The 17,805-nt window shown below is 58.1% G+C and overlaps 2 protein-coding genes across 6 annotated transcripts; one reads left to right on the forward strand and one right to left on the reverse strand.

Annotated features, from left to right (window-relative positions):
* On the forward strand, positions 1-5,401 carry Klhl40 (kelch like family member 40). Its single transcript, XM_028890448.2, has 6 exons — positions 1-1,277; positions 2,068-2,228; positions 2,524-2,631; positions 2,722-2,907; positions 4,065-4,211; positions 4,969-5,401. Exons 1-6 carry the CDS (start codon positions 126-128, stop codon positions 5,078-5,080), a joined length of 1,866 nt encoding a protein of 621 aa, XP_028746281.1. The 5' UTR covers positions 1-125; the 3' UTR covers positions 5,081-5,401.
* A 192-nt stretch (positions 5,402-5,593) lies between these two features.
* Hhatl (hedgehog acyltransferase like) lies at positions 5,594-14,129 on the reverse strand. 5 transcript variants are annotated; one of them, XM_028890449.2, is made up of 12 exons: positions 13,871-14,127; positions 12,270-12,388; positions 11,518-11,585; positions 11,000-11,113; positions 10,686-10,880; positions 10,215-10,424; positions 9,929-10,097; positions 9,456-9,600; positions 9,323-9,358; positions 6,410-6,611; positions 5,968-6,112; positions 5,594-5,812 (listed from the first exon to the last, which is right to left on the reverse strand). In XM_028890449.2, the coding sequence occupies exons 2-12, from the start codon at positions 12,373-12,375 to the stop codon at positions 5,688-5,690; spliced, it is 1,515 nt and encodes a 504-aa protein (XP_028746282.1). In that variant the 5' UTR covers positions 12,376-12,388; positions 13,871-14,127; the 3' UTR covers positions 5,594-5,687. The 5 variants fall into 5 exon arrangements, with proteins under 5 accessions (XP_028746282.1, XP_028746283.1, XP_037063955.1 ...); XM_028890450.2 differs by having other exon boundaries at positions 5,968-6,109; positions 13,871-14,124; XM_037208060.1 differs by lacking the exon at positions 13,871-14,127 and adding an exon at positions 12,626-13,039.
* Between the last annotated feature and the right edge of the window lie 3,676 nt (positions 14,130-17,805).

Raw genomic sequence — 17,805 nt, forward strand, 5'->3', positions numbered from 1 at the left:
CCGGGCATCCTCTATATATAGCCCAGCACAGACAGCTGCGCAGTCAGTGCCTGACCCATAGGACAACAGAGGTGTGCAGAGCAGCCCCTGACATACAGGCTTGCTGCGTTCTAGGGAGCCGCACTATGACGCTGGGCTTGGAGCAGGCTGAGGAGCAGCGGCTGTACCAGCAGACGCTCCTTCAGGACGGCCTCAAGGACATGCTGGACCACGGCAAGTTCCTGGACTGCGTGGTGCGCGTGGGCGAGCGCGAGTTCCCGTGCCACCGCCTGGTACTGGCCGCCTGCAGCCCCTACTTTCGCGCGCGCTTCCTGGCAGAGCCCGATGGCGCACGCGAGCTGCGCCTGGAGGAGGTGTCGCCCGAAGTGGTGTCCCAGGTGCTGCACTACCTGTACACATCGGAGATCGCGCTGGACGAGGCAAGCGTGCAGGACCTCTTCGCCGCGGCGCACCGATTCCAGATCCCGTCCATCTTCACCATCTGCGTGTCGTTCCTTCAGAAGCGCCTGTGCTTGGCCAATTGCCTGGCTGTCTTCCGCCTCGGCCTCCTACTAGACTGCGCGCGCCTGGCGGTGGCAGCGCGCGACTTCATCTGCTCGCGCTTCCCGCTGGTGGCGCGCGACAGCGACTTCCTGGGGCTCTCCGCTGACGAACTGATCGCCATCATCTCCAGCGACGGCCTCAATGTGGAAAAGGAGGAGGCGGTGTTCGAGGCGGTGATGCGCTGGGCCGGCAGCGGCGATGCCGAGGCACAGGGAGAGCGTCAGCGCGCACTGCCTACCGTCTTTGAGAGCATTCGCTGCCGCCTGCTGCCTCGCGCCTTCCTGGAGAGCCGCGTGGAGCGCCATCCACTCGTGCGCGCCCAGCCCGAGCTGTTGCGCAAGGTGCAGATGGTGAAGGATGCACATGAGGGCCGCCTCACTACACTACGCAAGAAGAAGAAGGAGAAGGGCGAGAAAACCGTCCAGGCCAAGGAGGCCAACCAGGGCGCAGCAGACGCCAAGGCTGAGGACGATGAGGAACGCGTACTGCCTGGGATCCTCAACGATACCCTACGCTTCGGCATGTTCCTGCAAGACCTCATCTTCATGATCAGCGAGGAGGGTGCAGTGGCCTACGACCCAGCCGCCAACGAATGCTACTGTGCATCTCTGTCAACCCAGATCCCCAAGAATCACGTCAGCCTGGTGACCAAGGAGAACCAGGTCTTTGTGGCCGGTGGCCTCTTCTACAATGAGGACAACAAGGAGGACCCTATGAGTGCTTACTTTCTGCAGGTGATTGGCCAGCCCTGGGAGTGCTGGGTCTGGATACTAGGAGGCGGCCTTGGAGTGTGGGAGGGGCGTGCGTCTACTTGAGCGCCACTTATTTAAAGCGGGGAGAGTCAAAGGTGTAAGTCTGGTGACTGTGTCTGGGGGTCGTGGGGCCCAGTGTGCAGCAATCTGGGGAGACGGAGGCCCTGGCGCTGCATGGGGGTTGGCGGTCAGAGACAGTAGTGAGCCGGGCCTTGGCAGAAGTGCCAGGACAGGGTGCGAAACACACAGTATCACACAGAAGGCACCTTGTCTTCTTTCAGTGTCCAGGGCAAGAAACTGAGGCTCAGGGGGACTGGGTGAGGGGACAGCCTGGCCAGTGGTGTTGGCTGTGGGACCCTGTGGTCTTGAGCCTTGTCAGGCCGCCACAGTCCTCACAGTTGGAGCAGGAGAGGCTCCCCCAGGCTGGCTACAGTGTGAAGCATCTTCTCTCTGGGCCTCTTACATAGGACACTCACTGTTCTTCCTGCGTGATGAAGCCGAACAGAGGTTAAATAACATCAAGTGTCCATTCACACAATTAGGGGTCCTTGTGCCTGTAACCACAGGGTCAGGCAGATGCAGAAGGTGGGGTGCAAAGCTTGTAGATTTTAAGGGGTGGGAAGCCTGGAGCAGAGGGTCACCAAAGAGTCAAGGCCACGGGAGGACCCCATCTTAGAGGGAAAAATTCCTCTCCATGGATTTGGCTGAGCTGGGCCAGGAGGTTAGTACAGGAGTTTGCTGTGGCTGACCCAAGGGTACCACCTGCCCACAGTTTGACCATTTGGACTCTGAGTGGCTGGGTATGCCGCCATTGCCCTCACCACGCTGCCTCTTCGGCCTGGGGGAGGCTCTCAACGCCATCTACGTGGTCGGTGGCCGGGAGCTCAAGGACAGCGAGGACAGCCTGGACTCAGTCCTGTGCTATGACAGGCTGTAAGTGGGCGGGGTGAGGCTGCCTTGGGGACAGGGTGGTGTGGGGCAGGGCCCTGGGGAGGGGCTGGGATCACTGGAGCAGCCACGGGGCCGCACAGGTGCACAACCATTGGGTGGAGACCTGAAAATAGATCCTTGACAGAGGGGCAGGCAGGCTGGTGCAAAGGCCCAAGACATCAGGGGAGGGGCCCAGGGATGCACTGAACGCATTTTGACGTGTGTTGTGAGTGTGGGTGCCGAGAACCAGACTTGATGTCGCCTTGAGCCGCGCTCCAGTCTCTCCTGTCCCCTCCAGGTCATTCAAGTGGGGTGAATCGGACTCACTGCCCTATGCAGTATACGGCCACGCGGTGCTTTCCCACATGGACCTCGTCTACGTCATTGGCGGCAAAGGCAAGGACAGGTGAGGTTCAGGCTGGTGGAGCCTCTGTGTGGCTGAGGGGACAGGCAGTTGTCACCGCCCCCTCTCTCCATTCACCCTGTCGGCCCACAGGAAATGCTTAAGCACGATGTGTGTCTATGACCCCAAGAAGTTTGAGTGGAAGGAGCTGGCGCCCATGCAGACAGCCCGCTCACTCTTCGGGGCCACCGTCCATGACGGCCGCATCTTTGTGGCTGCAGGGGTGACAGACACAGGACTTACCAGCTCCACGGAGGTGTACAGCATTGCCGACAACAAGTAGGTCCCCCTCCCCCCCCCTCCGCAGCTGCTCGCCTGAGTCAGCCCTGTCTGCCCTGCTGAGGGTCATAGACCCAGGTCCTCATGTTGATTTGGGACATTGGCATAGAAGTCGTCCTCTCCTCTGAGGCTTCCCTGCAGGAGAGTCTACAGAAGGGCTCCCAGGGTGAGGTGGGGTGGGGGTGACAGTTTCCTCCTTTGGGGATTGCTGCCAGGACATGGGCTGGCTCTGAGGTAGCAGTACTGAGCCAGGAGTTCAGGAGAGAGAAGCCACCTGGACCCATCCAGCAAAGATGGCGGTTAGTGGGTACCCAACACCAAAGGTGGGGCTCCTAGAGGAAGAGCCATGCTCAGGAGAATGGGGGTTGATGGGTGAAGGGATGTGGGAGGGTTCTGGGATGGGATAGGTGAAATGTCTCCTAGGAGTTTAAGCTCCATGGCTCGCCGGCTGCCACAGGACAGGAAATTTCTCAGAGACGGGTCTGGTTGCAGCCACGACGAGGGGTAATAGACTCCTTGGGTGGGAATGTGTTAGGGAAAGGGCCAAGGAAAGGCAGTGGAGCGAGCGTGGCTTCTGAGGAGTGGGGCAGGCAGGGGAGCTGCATTTCCAAGTCATTGAGGTTAGTGGTGGGGACGGTGTTGGACGGGAAAGAGGGTGAAATGGACGCTTTTGAGTAAGTCTAAGAGGCCAGTTGTTGGGGGAGCCCTGGGGGGTAGGCAGCAAGTTGAAGATCCGTTCAGGAAATGTAGATTCAGGGTACCTGGGGGTGTGCGGGAGAAAGCCAGGAGCGTCTCAGAGGAGAAGGATGGAGGACATCCCAAGGAACAGGGCCATCAGTGGCAGGCAACCACAGCCTGGGCCTGAGTCCAGCAGCACTGAGGACTGAGTTCACAGGTGTAGGGATATATATATATAGTGGGGCTATCCATTCACTCTGCAGGGTAAATGGAATGGCAAAGTGATGGGGAAGGGGAGGACCGGGAAGGGGAGGGAAGTAAAGGTCAGAGTGAATGGGGGCATGGCTGGGATGACCAAGCATCGTAGGTGGTCGAAGGGCTGCAACCTGGAATTCGGATTTCCCGGGGTGATGGATGCTCAGAAGGTGGGAACAGTGGCTGCTGAAGCCCTAGATAACTCTCCTCTCCCCTGTCCCTAGGTGGTCCTCTTTTGAGGCCTTCCCACAGGAGCGCAGCTCGCTCAGCCTGGTCAGCCTAGCTGGCACTCTCTATGCCCTGGGTGGCTTTGCCACTCTGGAGACCGAGTCTGGAGAGCTGGTCCCCACGGAACTCAATGACATATGGAGGTGAGCCCAGCCTTAAGATCTGAGGGGGACCCTGAGTGTCCCAAGGCAGGGTCAGCAGCTCCACCCTGGCTTCTCACAAGCCCTGGAGGAGAGTGACGTGGCCTGCCCCACTGTGGAGCACCGGTAGGAAAGAGACGGAGCCAATCCTAAGCTTCAGGCACAGACCCAGAGTCTGTCCTCCCCGTTTTCTGGGGTGCTTTGTTTAGGAGTGGGAGGTAGCTGGATCCAGGCTCCAAGAGCTGTTTTTCTTTTTCTACACCCCTTCCTGGTGTGGGGAAGAAGGCCATCATCTCAGGGACTTCCTCAGTGTACAGAAGCTTCAGGAGGAGAGACTTGAATTTGGGGACTGGAACTCTTCCCAGAGGGCAGTGAACTTTGAGGAATGTGGGGACCTAGGGGTGGCTTTTCCTGGGAGGGGGCTGCTTTACACTGCTGGGTGTCTTCTTATGGTATCTCGTGGGGAACCCCACTTTTTTGTTTTGTTTTTTGAAACAGGGTTTCTCTGTGTAGCTTGGTGCCTGTCCTGGATCTCGCTCTGTAGACCAGGCTGGCCTCGAACTCACAGAGATCCGCCTGCCTCTGCCTCCCGAGTGCTGGGATTAAAGGTGTGCACCACCACCGCCCGGCGAGGATCCCACTTTGAAGCTTGTGAAAATTGTTTAGAAATAGAAATACTTGGAGGTGGGCCCAGGGCACCAGCTACCCCTCCTTGCGGGGTCCCTGCCTGGCCTCAGTACACACTTTCCCTTCCCCTCAGGTTCAATGAGGACGAGAAGAAGTGGGAGGGGGTTCTGCGGGAGATCGCCTATGCGGCCGGCGCCACTTTCCTCCCTGTACGCCTCAACGTGCTTCGCCTGACCAAGATGTGACCAGTGCAAGGCCTAACTGAGCCTCCTTCCCGACCTGTGGCCTCACAACAAATGCCTGGCGGGATCCAGAGAGGAGCTGGATCAGTCAGGAAAGTGACGGAAGGGATTTCTCCATGTCTCCTCAAGGACTGAAAAGCTAGGCAGGCACCCCAGGCTGTGTTCTGGCTCTGCCCATGTTGGCTGTGTGTGCCCATTACGTCTCCTAAGGGACTCAGTGTCTGTGCCCATCATATGGGAGTGTCTGTTGTTGGTACCTTCTGGTGTTAACCCAGACCTCCCTTAGGAAGCCCAGGGGCAATAAACTGCCTTCTGAGCATCTAACCCAGGGTCTAGAATTAGCCACCACAAAGAGCCAATGTCTAGAGGGCTGAAGATTAGGGGCTTGACTATACCAGTGTTGGGCTGTCAACGTGGGTGGCCCTGCCCTCACAGGACACCCCATCATGTCCTGTGAATGGCCCTTCCCCCAAAGCCTGGAACCATCAGCCCAGAGTGGACAAGAAGCCAGTAGAATACCATGGTAGAAAAGTCTTTTATTCTGTTGGTCAGGCCCCATGGCCTGGGGCCCAGATGCAGCTGAGCAGAGCCCAGTCCTCTGTCCCCAACCCTACTCCAGCTTCTCTTTGTCCTTCCTCTGCTCTTCCTCCAAAGCCAAGGTTCGCTCACGCTCCTTTACCAGCTGGACACCACAGTAGGTGACAAACAAGACGGCCAGCGTGGTCTGAGGGAAGCCTGTTGGAGGAGGAGCCACGCCCCTGAAGCCTCCCATCCGGGAGACTCTGCATCCTACCCCAACCCCTGCTGAGTCCCTAGGGTGCTAGGGCGCTGTGTGCGTGTTGGGTAGACCAGAGGTCCTGTCCTCGTGTGAGACTGGGCACATCCCTTACCTGTAAGTATCAGGCGTCGGGCCACCAGCTCTGTGAACTCAAGGCTGTTGAGACTCACAAGATTGTACATGATGATAGCCCAGAAGTTTAGAGCCCCACAGAGGGCCCGGACCCTGCGAGACATCTGCTCTGATAGCCGGGCCTGTTGTCCAAGAATGTGTCGACAAGAAGGTCAGGAGAGAGGGACATGGTCAGCCATTGTCACTCAGGCCCAGGGGAACAGTAAGAGCTGAACAATGCAGCCAAGCCTTGTCCACTCAGCAGCCAGGGAGACCCAGTTCCCACTAGGTGAAACACTGCCATGGCGAACAAGAGAGGTTTAGGGAGAAAGTTCTGGACCAGGGACCAAGCGTGCCTGGATGACTCTGGGAAGCAGCAGGGCCGTCACCTCCTGTGACTTAGCTGATCCCAGCCAATCCCAGCCCTGGACCTTCCTACCCACCTCGATTTGCGCCAATGGTCCGCACTCTGCCAGCTTCTGCACCCAGAGCTCGAAATTGAGGCCAAAGCAGTTAAGGACAGACCACAGGTAGACGATGTCACAAGGTCCAAGCCACAGAGTGGTGACGACAAACGTGGCCACGGAGGCAGCCAGCTCCGGGATCACAGAGGAATGATCCCCACCAATGTGGTCATATACATATCTGCAGAAAAGATGGGAGAGGGGGCCGGCAGGAGTGTGGGGACAGACGGGACACACAGCAGCCGGCAGGAGTGTGAGGACAGACGGGACACACAGCAGCCTGCAGGAGTGTGGGGACAGACGGGACACACAGCAGGGTGGCATGTGGTACATCAGCCTCTGGGAATCACCTGCACCTCCTCTGCCCAGCTCCAAACTGTGGAGGGGCGGACTCGGACCTTCATATCTGCAGCTGGATTTGTCTATTCCTAGTTCTGTCTGACCCAGACCCGAGATTTTCAGGACGGTCTGTGATGACCCAAGGCTGGGTCTCGTCACTCGTCTGCTCCTGTCTCACTCCAGAGGCTGCTTCTCCCGTCCCCGCTCCTGCCAGCTCCCAGCCCCAACTCAGCCAAGGCTCATCACCTGACAGGTGTCGGGCTGTAGGTTGTAGTCAAGATTCTGGATTCCCCTCATCCCCAACATACAGGCCACAGGTCCTGTCAGCTCTGCTGGGTCTTGACCCTCTGCGTCACCACTGCTGTCCTTCAGGAGCTTCCTAGTCCTGCTTTTGCCTTTTACCCCCACTCCACTCTCTACAAATGCTTTAAGGGTGCAGCTCATGGGGCTGGAGGAATGTCTCAGCAGTCGAGTGTGTACTGCTCTTCCAGAGGACCGGGTTCATTTCCCGGCACCCACATCAGGTGGCTCACAACTGCCTGTGACTTCAGTTCCAGGAGATCCAGTGCCCTCTTCTGGCCTCTGTAGACACCTACCGGTGTGTGGTGCACATGCACGCATTAAGGCCCACCCATGTATACACAAAATAATAAAATAAATCTTGTTTTAAACTGTGGCTCAGATCCTGTCAGTCCACGATTCACCCTCCCAATAATAAAGGAAGCTCTTTATGGCATGTGTCCTTCTCCTGCCTGACTTCACACTCCTTCCCTCATGAGCTGGGCCTGCCAGGCTGGCCCTTCGGGTCTTCAGACACAACTGTTTCACACTTCAAGAGTCCGCACTTTTTTTTTCTCTGACTTCATATAAGCCTGAGTTCAAACATGTTCTCTCAGAGGCCCGCCCAGGCTCCAGTCTAAAGAAACTTCCAGCCGTGGGCCACTGCCCTATTACACCATTTTCCTTCCACACTCTGCTCTTTAGACTCGTGTGTGTGTGTGTGTGTGTGTGTGTGTGTGTGTGTGTGTGTTTCTTCACCTGCTTGTGGCCCATTCTCCTCAATGGACTGTAAGCTCCATGGGTTTGCCTCGTGCATTACTGTATTTGTGCCACACAAGTGCCTGCCACGCACAGTGCCTGCCACGCACAGTGCCTGCCACACAATGGGTACTCAACAAATACCAGCTTTTCACTCCCTGACCTCATTTCCAAGGCTTCTCCACCTTATCTTATCCGCACACTCCCAGGATCATACCCCAATTTGAATTCTCATCCTTCTGAATTCCTACTCTGCCCAGTGAACCTTCATCCGGTCACATCCATTGGCCTTATAGAATCTCTACCACCCCTCCCAGGAGGCTCACAGCCACCACATCATCACAATCTCTTGCTTCTTCCTGCTCACCCACCTGGAGACTCCAGCCACCCCCCCCGACACACACACACACACACACACACACACACACACACGAATGCACGCCCTGCGCCATGAGGTTTCCTTCCTCATGGATTCTAAATGCTCTCCCTCCAGTCCCTCCTGGACTCTCTCCAGTCAGCTTTATCTTCCTGCTTGGAAATGGACACTGCACTCCTGGCCTCCTGCAAGAGGTGATGTCCGCCCTTACCCTGTGTCTCTCAGCTGGCACCCTTGCCTGCCTCAGCATCTGTGACTAACCTCCTCCCCCATGCTCTCTCCTGCTGCCTCTCTCCTCCTGCTGCTTTTCAGGGCCGACCTCTGTCCTCGGGGTCCCGGTTCTATCAATCACCCCCAATGCCCGGTCGTGTCCCACTCCTCCCTGAAGCTGATCTGGCCTCCCGTGAAGGCCCAGGCCGCCCTTGCAAGTCCTCGGCTCCTCTCCCTGCCGGCCTCTTTGGGGCAGGTGGAAGCCTCCCGCTGCCAGCACCAGCCCTCCTTGGCTCGTGGCAGCACCCACATGGGAGCCTCCATGCCCGCACACTCTCCTTTGGCTTCCAGGGGTTCACATAGCCACGTCCTCTTCTGCTGACCACGTCTTTTCACGTCTTTTCTGGATCTTCTTCAGCCCCTGCCAGAGTCCTGTGGGCCCAATGCTGCTGCCCCTGTCCTCCTCACCTCACTCCCCTCCTTAGGACCCAGGCTCCTGAGACCGAGTCCGGGAGACCCTTTGCCCAACTCATAACGCTCAGTGGATGGAAGACCATCGTTCCTCCAGGCCTCTCTTGACTCCAGACTCTCAGGCCTAAACACTTCCCCAAGTCTCCACAAGGATGTCAGCTAGACATTTCTGTGTGAAATGTCCTGACCAGTTCCCAGGTGGCAGGCAGGAATTTGGGACTCCCTAGATACCCCCACTAAACATGACCTCCTACCAAGCGGCCAGTATGTCTCTGCTCCCACCATTTCTGGGGCCCCCACAAAGTCCAAAGCTCTCTGGCTGTCACCCAGGCAGCTGGCACAGCCTCCTCACTGCCGCCTGCTTCCTCTGGCCCAGAGCCAATCTCTGAAACAATCCATGGCCCCAGCCAGTTTGACTACCTAGCAGGAAGGCTGCTACCATTCATTCTCCAACTCACTTGCAAAGCCAGTCATTGATGCCACGGTCGAAGTGCCTGTGGGGAGAGCGTATGAGCATGGATTTGCCAGATGCAGAGCCTGGGGGCGTGGGGACGAAGCTAAGGAAGGATGGGGGCCAGTGTCTTTACTCACGTTTCCCCGAAGACGTAGAGTGCGGTGATACACTTAGGAGGCTGAGGAGGGTCCAGGTGGTCCAGGCGCGCCACAGTGTTGACAACACCAAAGAGGACCGCTGCCTTCACCCAGTCATACACCAGGTTTGAGTAGGCCAGGCCAGCTGGGGACAGGTGACATCACTCTGGGGATCCGTGCACTGGCCGCCCCATATCCTGAGCCTCGCCTCCTCCATGGACAGAGAGGCTTGTTTCTGTCCCACACCTACCCCCATGGAGATAGACCCTGCTCCTCCCTGGAGGTGTGTGCCAGGCCCCACCGACCCTGAAACCAGCCACACCCCTCAAGTGGCACCTGCAGCTTGGGAGACTAAGGGCTTTATGGGATGCAACAAATGTGAGTCCTTCACATTTCGAAGCCTTGGTATCCCTGGGTGCTGCATGCTTGGGAGCATTTCTGGTGGCCCTGCCTCCATCCCATGGGGGACCCACCAAGGGCGCTGTCTGGGAGGCGGCTGGCAAACTTAAGGTCGCTGGGAATGGTGAGGATGTAGAAGAAGTGGAAGAAGATGTCCACAGCCACGATGGCTGCCGCGCTGAGTCCTGCCTGGGCCTGGATGCGCCACAGCTCTCCTTCTGGCCTCACTGGCTCCTGGCTCACCTGGAGGGGTAAAGCCCTGTCTGAGAGAGGAGCCACAAATGGCCTGAGGATGGGGCGCTCGTGCTGGAAAAGGAGACCCAGGCGTGAGTGCTCTGTGAGCCCACGGCGTTCCCTTACCTGAGCATGGAAGCGGTCGAAGGTCATGATGGGCCCGAAGAAGAAGAAGGGCAGGTAGAAATTGTACTTGAGCAGGTCAGCAAGGGAGTAGCGGCGGTCGGGGTGGGCACAGCGCTCCAGCGCGAAGCTGGTGCAGCGGAGCACCGTGAAGCCGCTGCCTCCGTGGAACAGGACGTCTTGAAGATCAAAGGTGCCTGTTACAAACCCACTCTGGAAGGAGACAGCAGCAAGCCCGTGGCTCACCAGTGGGCCCATGCTTCTGGGGAGAGCCCCTTACCAGCCTCCTGGAGGAGCTGAGCCTGATCCTGCCAGGTAAGACCGGCTTTAGCTCAGCAACACAGCAGAGCAAGGGTCAGACTGTGGGGCAAGCAGCCGCCTTACTCAAGACAGGAGGAGAAACTGAGGAAATGCTTGGGAATACTCAAGAGACAAGGCCTTTGGGGTCTTATCCTACCCCTCCATCCTCTGTACCTGCCAAGAGATCAGGGGGTCCATCTTGAAGGAGGCCAGGCTGGCCAGACCAAGGGCAAGGCACAGCCAGGGCTGGCCCAAGAGTGAGGCCACATAGAGGCCCACACAGTGGCCGAGAAGCAGCAACAGGTACCATGGGCCCATTGTGCCCACCACGGCCAGGACTCCGTACACAGCATACATCCAGGAGCGGAGCTGTGGACACGAGCAGGCCTCAGTTAACCTCCCTGGACCTTGGGGTGAATTTCCCGCAGTCTCTGGGGGGCTAAGGAGGGGCAAGCAGGAGGAGGCTAAGTACCGCAGACCCAGCTCACCTGGGGGGCCACCATGGTGCAGAGTTTGGCAAACAGCACGTGTCCCGAGAGAGCAAAGACAATGATGTTTCGGAAGTTGGTGAACCACATCACCCACTCGAAGTCAGCCACATCCTGGGTAGCCAGAGCAGGAGGAGGTGAGGTACAGACGGGCAGTGGGGAGGGGGGGTAAGGAGCTCCTGCCCCGGGTTCTGAGGACAGACACCTCACCCTGAGGGAGGTGCCCGGGAACACAGGAAGAAGGAATGGAGGAGGGACCCTAAGGAGAGCCTGCTCCTCACAGGCCTGTCCCTCTGCGCTTGGCACATGGCTGATAGTCTACCCCTGTTGCCTCGTTCTGGAAGGCAGGTCCAGAGGGCCAACGTGAGCATTTTGTCCTAGGGGACCCATTTCCTAATGAGCCTGAAGGTCCTGAAGTTCAAGGCAGAGCCCTCCTTGCCGTAAGGCATGAGAACTAGAAACTGGGAAAGATGTGGGGTGAGATGTGTCCAGGTATCTGAGAGGTGTGGGAGACCTACCATCTTCCGGCCCAGGTACTCCCAGCCAGGTCGCACAGACTCCCGGAAGGCCTTCCTGTGGGCCCCATCTGAGAACAAAGTGTGACCTCTGAGTAGAGGCCTCGAGTGTGCCTTCCACGGTCATCCCACCCAGAGGAGAGGGGAAAGGGCCTCAGAGCTGCAGGGCGAGAGGGAGAGAGGGCCTCAGAGCTGCAGGGCTCTTGGGCAGAAAGCAGTGGCTGAGAGGGAGGTGAGCTCTCAGGGCCCAGGACTGGGTGTTCTGCATGTCTGGGTCAGACACTCTCTCTATCCTCCCTTCTCCCCTGAACTGTGTGTGTGTGTGTGTGTGTGTGTGTGTGTGTGTGTGTGTGTGTGTACTTAAAATGGTGTTCAGGCTAGGGTGGTATGTGTGTTGTGTTGTGTTATGTTTTTTTTTTTTTTTTTTTTTTTTGTACCTAAAATGGTGTTCAGACTATGTCCACAGGCTAGAGAATACTCAGTGTGTGTTGTGTTGTTGTGTGTGTGTGTGTTTGTGTGTTGTGTTGTGTGTGTTGTGTACCTATTGTTAGATATGTCCCAGGCTAGAATTCAGGTGTGTGTGTGTGTGTGTGTGTGTGTGTGTGTGTGTGTGTGTACCTAAAATGGTGTTCAGGACTATGTCCAAACCCAGGGCCTAGAGAATACTCAGGGTCTGCAGCCTCCAAGTTTCTGGTCCCGTTGGTCAGAACTCTGAGGCTTTTCGGGTCCCTGTCCCAGGACCCAACCTTTATTACCTTGCGATGCCTCCAGGAGACCTCGGCCAGCGTAAGCCAGGGACCCGCTCAGCACCAGGGAGTAGAGCCCGAGCTCAGCTGCAGGCAGAGCCGTCTTGATGCCCATGGCCTGGACAGGACTGTAGGGAAAGCATGGGTGAGGGTCCCCAGCCATGCCTAGCCTCACCTGGAGAGCTCTCTGGGGTGGTGGAGTCCTCTGAGGAGACTCTGCCCCTCTTACCCCTGGGGGACTTTGTGTCAGTCGCTCTTCCCACCCAAGCATCTCCTTCCTTCCTCTGCAGCTGCCGATTCTGCTTCCTTTGAAGGTCCCCCCAGTCCAGACCTCACACAGCCCACCACCTTCCTCTCCTTCATACCTCTCCGATGGACTTTGTCCAAAACCGCTCCTCCCCGACCTTGGGGGTCCTTCCCGGGGGAGACCCTGTCTCTAGTCCATCAGGCAGTTTTCTCATCTCTCAGTGAGCCTCCCTTAGCCCCAGCAAAGCCCTGCCCACAAAGTCCCTTCTTCCTGAGATCCTGTGACTTCCCCTAGCACCAGGTCTCCAGCCTCACTCGGCTCTGCCTGACCCCCTTCCTCCTCCAAGTCCCTGACCGGCGGTTTGTCTTATCCCGGATCTCTGCCTGTGTCCACCCACTGTCCCTCCTGAGGTGCTGTGTAGTCTTGCTGGCTGCTGGCTGGAGGCTGTGCTATTTGAGAACCTGGAGAAGCCCGAGCTAGGCCAGGCAGGGTCAGGCAGGAACTGGGAGGGTGCTGGCTGCTGTCCAAGGTACTGACCGGTGTTGGGTGCCCAGGATGAGCCTAGTCCTCCTGCCACCCTGCTGGGCCATCCCTGGGGCCTGGGCCACTGCCTACGCCCCTCCCACCCTCTTCAACCTGCAGTCTGCCCGGGGTTGTGCGGGTTCAGACCTGGAACGGAGTGAAAGAGGAACGCAATGTAATGCCCTTTTGGAGATGGCTGGAGTCACTCCGTCTCCCCAACCCATGCTCTTCCTTGGCCCTGCAATCAGGGCTCTGAGAGCCCACAACTTGTTATACAGACAGAGGGTGTGGGCCAGAAAGGGGCAGGGACCCAGTGAAGCCGTCCAGCCAGCTTCTCTAAAGGGCAGGTGCTCTCGGTGAGCCCCTCCGAGTCCTGGCTCCGACCAGACCACTGCCGGCCCTGCTCGCCGCAGGCCCTGACCCTCCTGGCCAGCCTCTGCACTGTGGCTTGAGGGCTGAGACACCTCTTCATCGGTAGGGTGGGGGAGGGAAGCATAGGATCAGGTTAGTGGAGCAGGAGAGTGAAACCGGAGCGGATGAAGAGAGAGCACAAAATAGCTGTGTCAGCTGCCTCCCACTCGCCACTTTCCAATTTTAGCTCCCCATGGCCGGTGGGGAGTGTCCCCAGTGAGGCCTCAGCAGGCAGCTGGCCCCCCAGCCTGGGGCCCCTCCTGATGGACCCCTGGACCTGTGCTGGCTGTGGACCCAGGGTGCCCCAGCCCACGCAGGTGCACCTGGAGTGAAGCCCACCTTGGGGCTCTTGGTCCAGGAGAAGGGCTCTGGGGTGGGACCCACCGGCCTCAAGGGCCCCAGAAGGGCTGCACGACCAGCTTGCACTGACCTTGAAGAAGCTGCGAGGGACCCTGGCACACTGCCCACCTCGGGGCTCCCGGGTCCTGCGTCCGACTGTGAGTCTGTCCGGCTGGCTGAGCTGTGGGGCCACAGTGGGGTGTGTCCAGCTCTGGGGTCCCCACCCCCTGGAGGCTAGAGCGGTGAGTGGTGACAGCAAGAGGGGGAAGGGGGAGGAGGAGGTGGCCTTCCTGGAGTGGAGCAGACCGTTTGTGGAGCAGAGCCGAGTGCTGCAGTACTGTTGGCCACAGGGAGCCGCAGGGAGTGGCGGGGAGGATGGGGCGGCTGATGGGAGAGGGAAGGGGTTTTTGGAGATATAGGCTCAGATAGGGGCACCTGAGCCTCACCTGACCTCCTCCTCCTCAGGCCAGGAAAGCCTGTGCATCTCTTTGTGCTCTGTGCCAGGACCTCTTCTTTCAGGAAGCTCTCCAGGCTCCCTGCAGTAGTAGTCTGCCCCGCCTCCGATACAGCCCCCGGCACCTGTACACTGTGTGTGCAATCCTGCAAACTGTGAACTCTGGATGTCACCCCTACCTGTGACCTCTAGATTGTCCAGGGCAGGCCCATCTAGTCCCCGCTGTGTGTCTTCATCCTGACAAGACCCTGGGATAGATAGGCATTGGTGCTTAGGGGGAGGGGGAGGGCTGGCTTTTCTGATAGAATTGGAACTGCAAGGACCACGGGGCTGAGAGGCTCCAGTACCCAGCCTTGTGCTCACACCAAGTTGTGTGGATGAGTGCCATCAGGGTCGCCTGGAATGGATAGTGTCCTCTTAATGGCAGGTGAGAACCCCTAATGTAACATCCCTAGGTAACTGAAGTACCTGCTGGGCAGGGCCCCTGGAGAAGCCCAGTCTTGAGTCTTCCCCTGGGATGAGATCCCCACAGCTGGGGGAGCGAGGTGTGTGGGTCCTGTCTACCCAGGCCTGCTCTTGTGCACTAGGGCTTAGGAAAGGTCCGGGAGCTTTGTGACGGTTGTCACAGGACTGTCCAGCTCCATCCTCAGCTCAGCGGAGGCTAGACAGGGAGAAAGATGTGTCTCCACCCAGCAGGGTCCTGTATAAACTCTGGGAAGTTAGGTCACGAGCTTCCTCCCAGGAATGCAGACACAGGGCCCCGAGAACACAGCTGGGGGGCTCCACACACCCTCTCCCGAGCCCAGCTCAGAAGCCAGCTGGGGGGCTCCACACACCCTCTCCCGAGCCCAGCTCAGAAGCCGTGGCCCTGGCTGCAGTGGAGGGGCTCCCTGGGGATGTGACTGCGGTCCTGATGCTAGGGGATGAGAGCACCAGAGGGAGAGGAGGGGTTGGGCCAGGCTCTGGCTGTCTGGGCAGGCGTGGGTGACACCAGGGTAGCACATTGTGGCACAATCAGTGGCTATCAGGGTAGTAAATCAGAGCCAGGATGCATGCAGAGAAGTTCTTTTTAATGTCCCCACGGTTCACAAGGACCACTGCCAGCAGGCAGAAGAGAAAACTGAGGAATAAGGTGGACAGTGGTTAGCGTCACCTCCAGAAACTTCCGGAAGAGACTGCATCATGGCGAGAACTCAGTCTATCCACCCCAGACAGGTGAGACCACCATGGGTGGGCCATGCGCTTGGTGTGTTGTATAGCAGTCTCCTCTGAGATGAAACATCCCGTCCTTCAGGGAGGCTCCTTACACCGAGGAAGCTTCAGCAAGTCCTCGAAGCTGACCAGACAGCACTAGGTCCCTCCCTCCCCGACTTATGAAAATAGCAAGGACTGCAGAGATACCCTCCAAACCACCAGGATGCCTGGGAGGGACACCCCAACCTGCCAGCGGCCTGCAGGCTGTGCGGTACCTGCTCCAGGTTTTCAGGTTCTGTGGGCTGTCGCCATGCTGGGGTGGGATTCGGCGATGCAGCTGTCTGTGAGTCATTCTGCTCCTGTAAATGACCCCTCACCCACACTACGAGGCACAACCCCAATAGAACGCATTGGTTCACCAAGCTGGACTTTGGTCCGTTCCCTATCTGGAATGAGTAGACATCTCCCCAGGAAGTGTCACACAACACAGTGCCCTCAGGAGAGCCAAGAGGGCTGGAGGTTGAAGCCACTGCTTTGGTCTCCAATTTTTATTTAAGTGTGTATGCTATGCATGCGCTCTCTGTGCTCCTGGGGATCCAGTGACTCCATCTATGTGCACAACTCATTGCCCATAGAGGTGCTAGGCAGCCAGAGGCGGAAGCAGGGCCCATCCCGCAGAGGCCCACTCCTGGTGACCCTGATACTGCAGCATGTAGGGGTGTGGCTTGTCGGAAGGCAGAGGGGAGGAGACTAGGTGAGTCCCTCCACCTGTGCCAGGGGCTGTAGGGTGGGACACTGGCCCAAGAACAAGGGACAGGAAGCTCACTGGGCTGAGACCCACAGGACTGAGAGCTACTTCCTGATGCTCAAGGGTCCCTGGGAAGTTATAGGAAGGGACCCCGATTTTACCAAACCTCAGAGGCTCTTCAACTCAGCCTTTTGTGTGCTGCTTCTTAAGGTTAAAGTGTAGGCCCAGTGTTCTGGATGTGCATGGTCATGTGTGCTGGGTGGCATCTGGGTGTGGCACGTGAGTGTGATGTGAGCCGGGTACATATGGAGGCTCAGGGATGGCAGGAAAGACTGCATGTGGCAAGGCTCACTGGCATGTGTGTGGGGGGGTGACAGGAAACTGCCCTATGCCGAGGGCCAGCTGTTGGCTCCCTGGGACTCGAGGATGTGAGACAGGGTGCTTTTGGGCACTCCGCTGGAGACCACCCTGTCCTGGACAGTGGAGGTTGTCGGGTCGGCCAGACCAAGCTTGCAGCCTTGTTCGGCCGTTATGTCCCAGAGGCCCCCATAGGGACAGTGGCCCGACCACTTCCATGATGAACTGGATGTCCCCGTCAGAGCAGGAACCTGGGCTTCAGACCCATGGCACCTCCTGGGGGTGGCCAGGGGCCCTCCCTAAGGTCACAGCTTCTTTGCTCTTTACTCTTCCAAGGCACCTGTGCCCTCCCTTCTTACCTGGCCCCCCTGCTGAGGGATGGCATGATCGTCCTCAGGGGCCACAGGGACAGGTTGTACCCAGGAAGGCACTAATGCAGACAGACCAAGATGCCCTCCTCCTCACCTGACCTAGCTGAGTGAGCCCTCAAGACCCAAGTCCCTCATCCCTTGACAGCCCCACCTTTCCTCAGTGCTTCTGTCTGCCCCCCCCCCGGCCCCTTTACCTAAAAGCTCTGCTGGGGTTGGGGAGGATGCCTGTCTACAGCCTTCTCTCTACCTGCCCCATCACCTCTTCCCCACATCCCTCTGACCGGTCCATTTCACCTCAGGCCCTTCCCGGGCCTAGCAAGACAATGACTACTTGATGTTGTGTACAGCAACCCATTGGGAGCCTGTCGCCCCATCTGGCCTGGGAATTCTTGGTACCCAGGGGGCTCATCTGCCTCACCTCAGCACCTGAGGATGCGGCTCAGGAAGTGTGTATTGACGGAACAGGGAGACTGCCCAGAGTGAGCCTTAACCGAGTGCTTGCTGTGTGCTAGTTACTGCCCTACACACACTTAAGCTCTACCTCAGTGAGTGCTGAAGGAGCACAGTGAGGGACACTGGGAATCTGGCCCACCTCAGCCAGCAGAGGTGGGGGATGGGACCTGGCACAAAGCCCCAAGCAAACTGTTCAAGGTTGCCTGGAGCTTTTATAAACTATACACACTGGCCTTTAAATCCAGCGCCTGCAGGAGCTTGCATATTTTAGGACTGCCCACGCAGTCCAAACTGTAAGATGCTAGCTCACCCCACAGGGTACAAACGGGACTCACTACAGCACCTGGTGGCAGGATTTGCCCCCTCCCACTCTTCCACAGGCATGGGGTGAGACCAGTCCACGGACACTTGTCCTTGCACGGAAGTCAGCTGGCTGTCTTATCCTATGA

The sequence above is a fragment of the Peromyscus leucopus genome, chromosome 7, assembly GCF_004664715.2.
Source record: "Peromyscus leucopus breed LL Stock chromosome 7, UCI_PerLeu_2.1, whole genome shotgun sequence".
NCBI classification, from domain to species: domain Eukaryota; kingdom Metazoa; phylum Chordata; class Mammalia; order Rodentia; family Cricetidae; genus Peromyscus; species Peromyscus leucopus.

Bases quoted from the DNA above. Each gene is read 5' to 3' on its own strand.
- Klhl40 (XM_028890448.2), top strand. From the start codon at position 126: ATGACGCTGGGCTTGGAGCAGGCTGAGGAGCAGCGGCTGTACCAGCAG. The intron at 1,278-2,067 runs GTGATTGGCCAG...ACCTGCCCACAG, and splicing joins TGAGTGCTTACTTTCTGCAG to TTTGACCATTTGGACTCTGA. The intron at 4,212-4,968 runs GTGAGCCCAGCC...CCTTCCCCTCAG, and splicing joins GAACTCAATGACATATGGAG to GTTCAATGAGGACGAGAAGA.
- Hhatl (XM_028890449.2), bottom strand. From the start codon at position 12,375: ATGGGCATCAAGACGGCTCTGCCTGCAGCTGAGCTCGGGCTCTACTCC. The intron at 11,114-11,517 runs GTAGGTCTCCCA...CTGGCTACCCAG, and splicing joins AGTACCTGGGCCGGAAGATG to GATGTGGCTGACTTCGAGTG. The intron at 9,359-9,455 runs GTGAGTAAAGAC...CTCTCCCCACAG, and splicing joins CTCTACGTCTTCGGGGAAAC to GCACTTCGACCGTGGCATCA.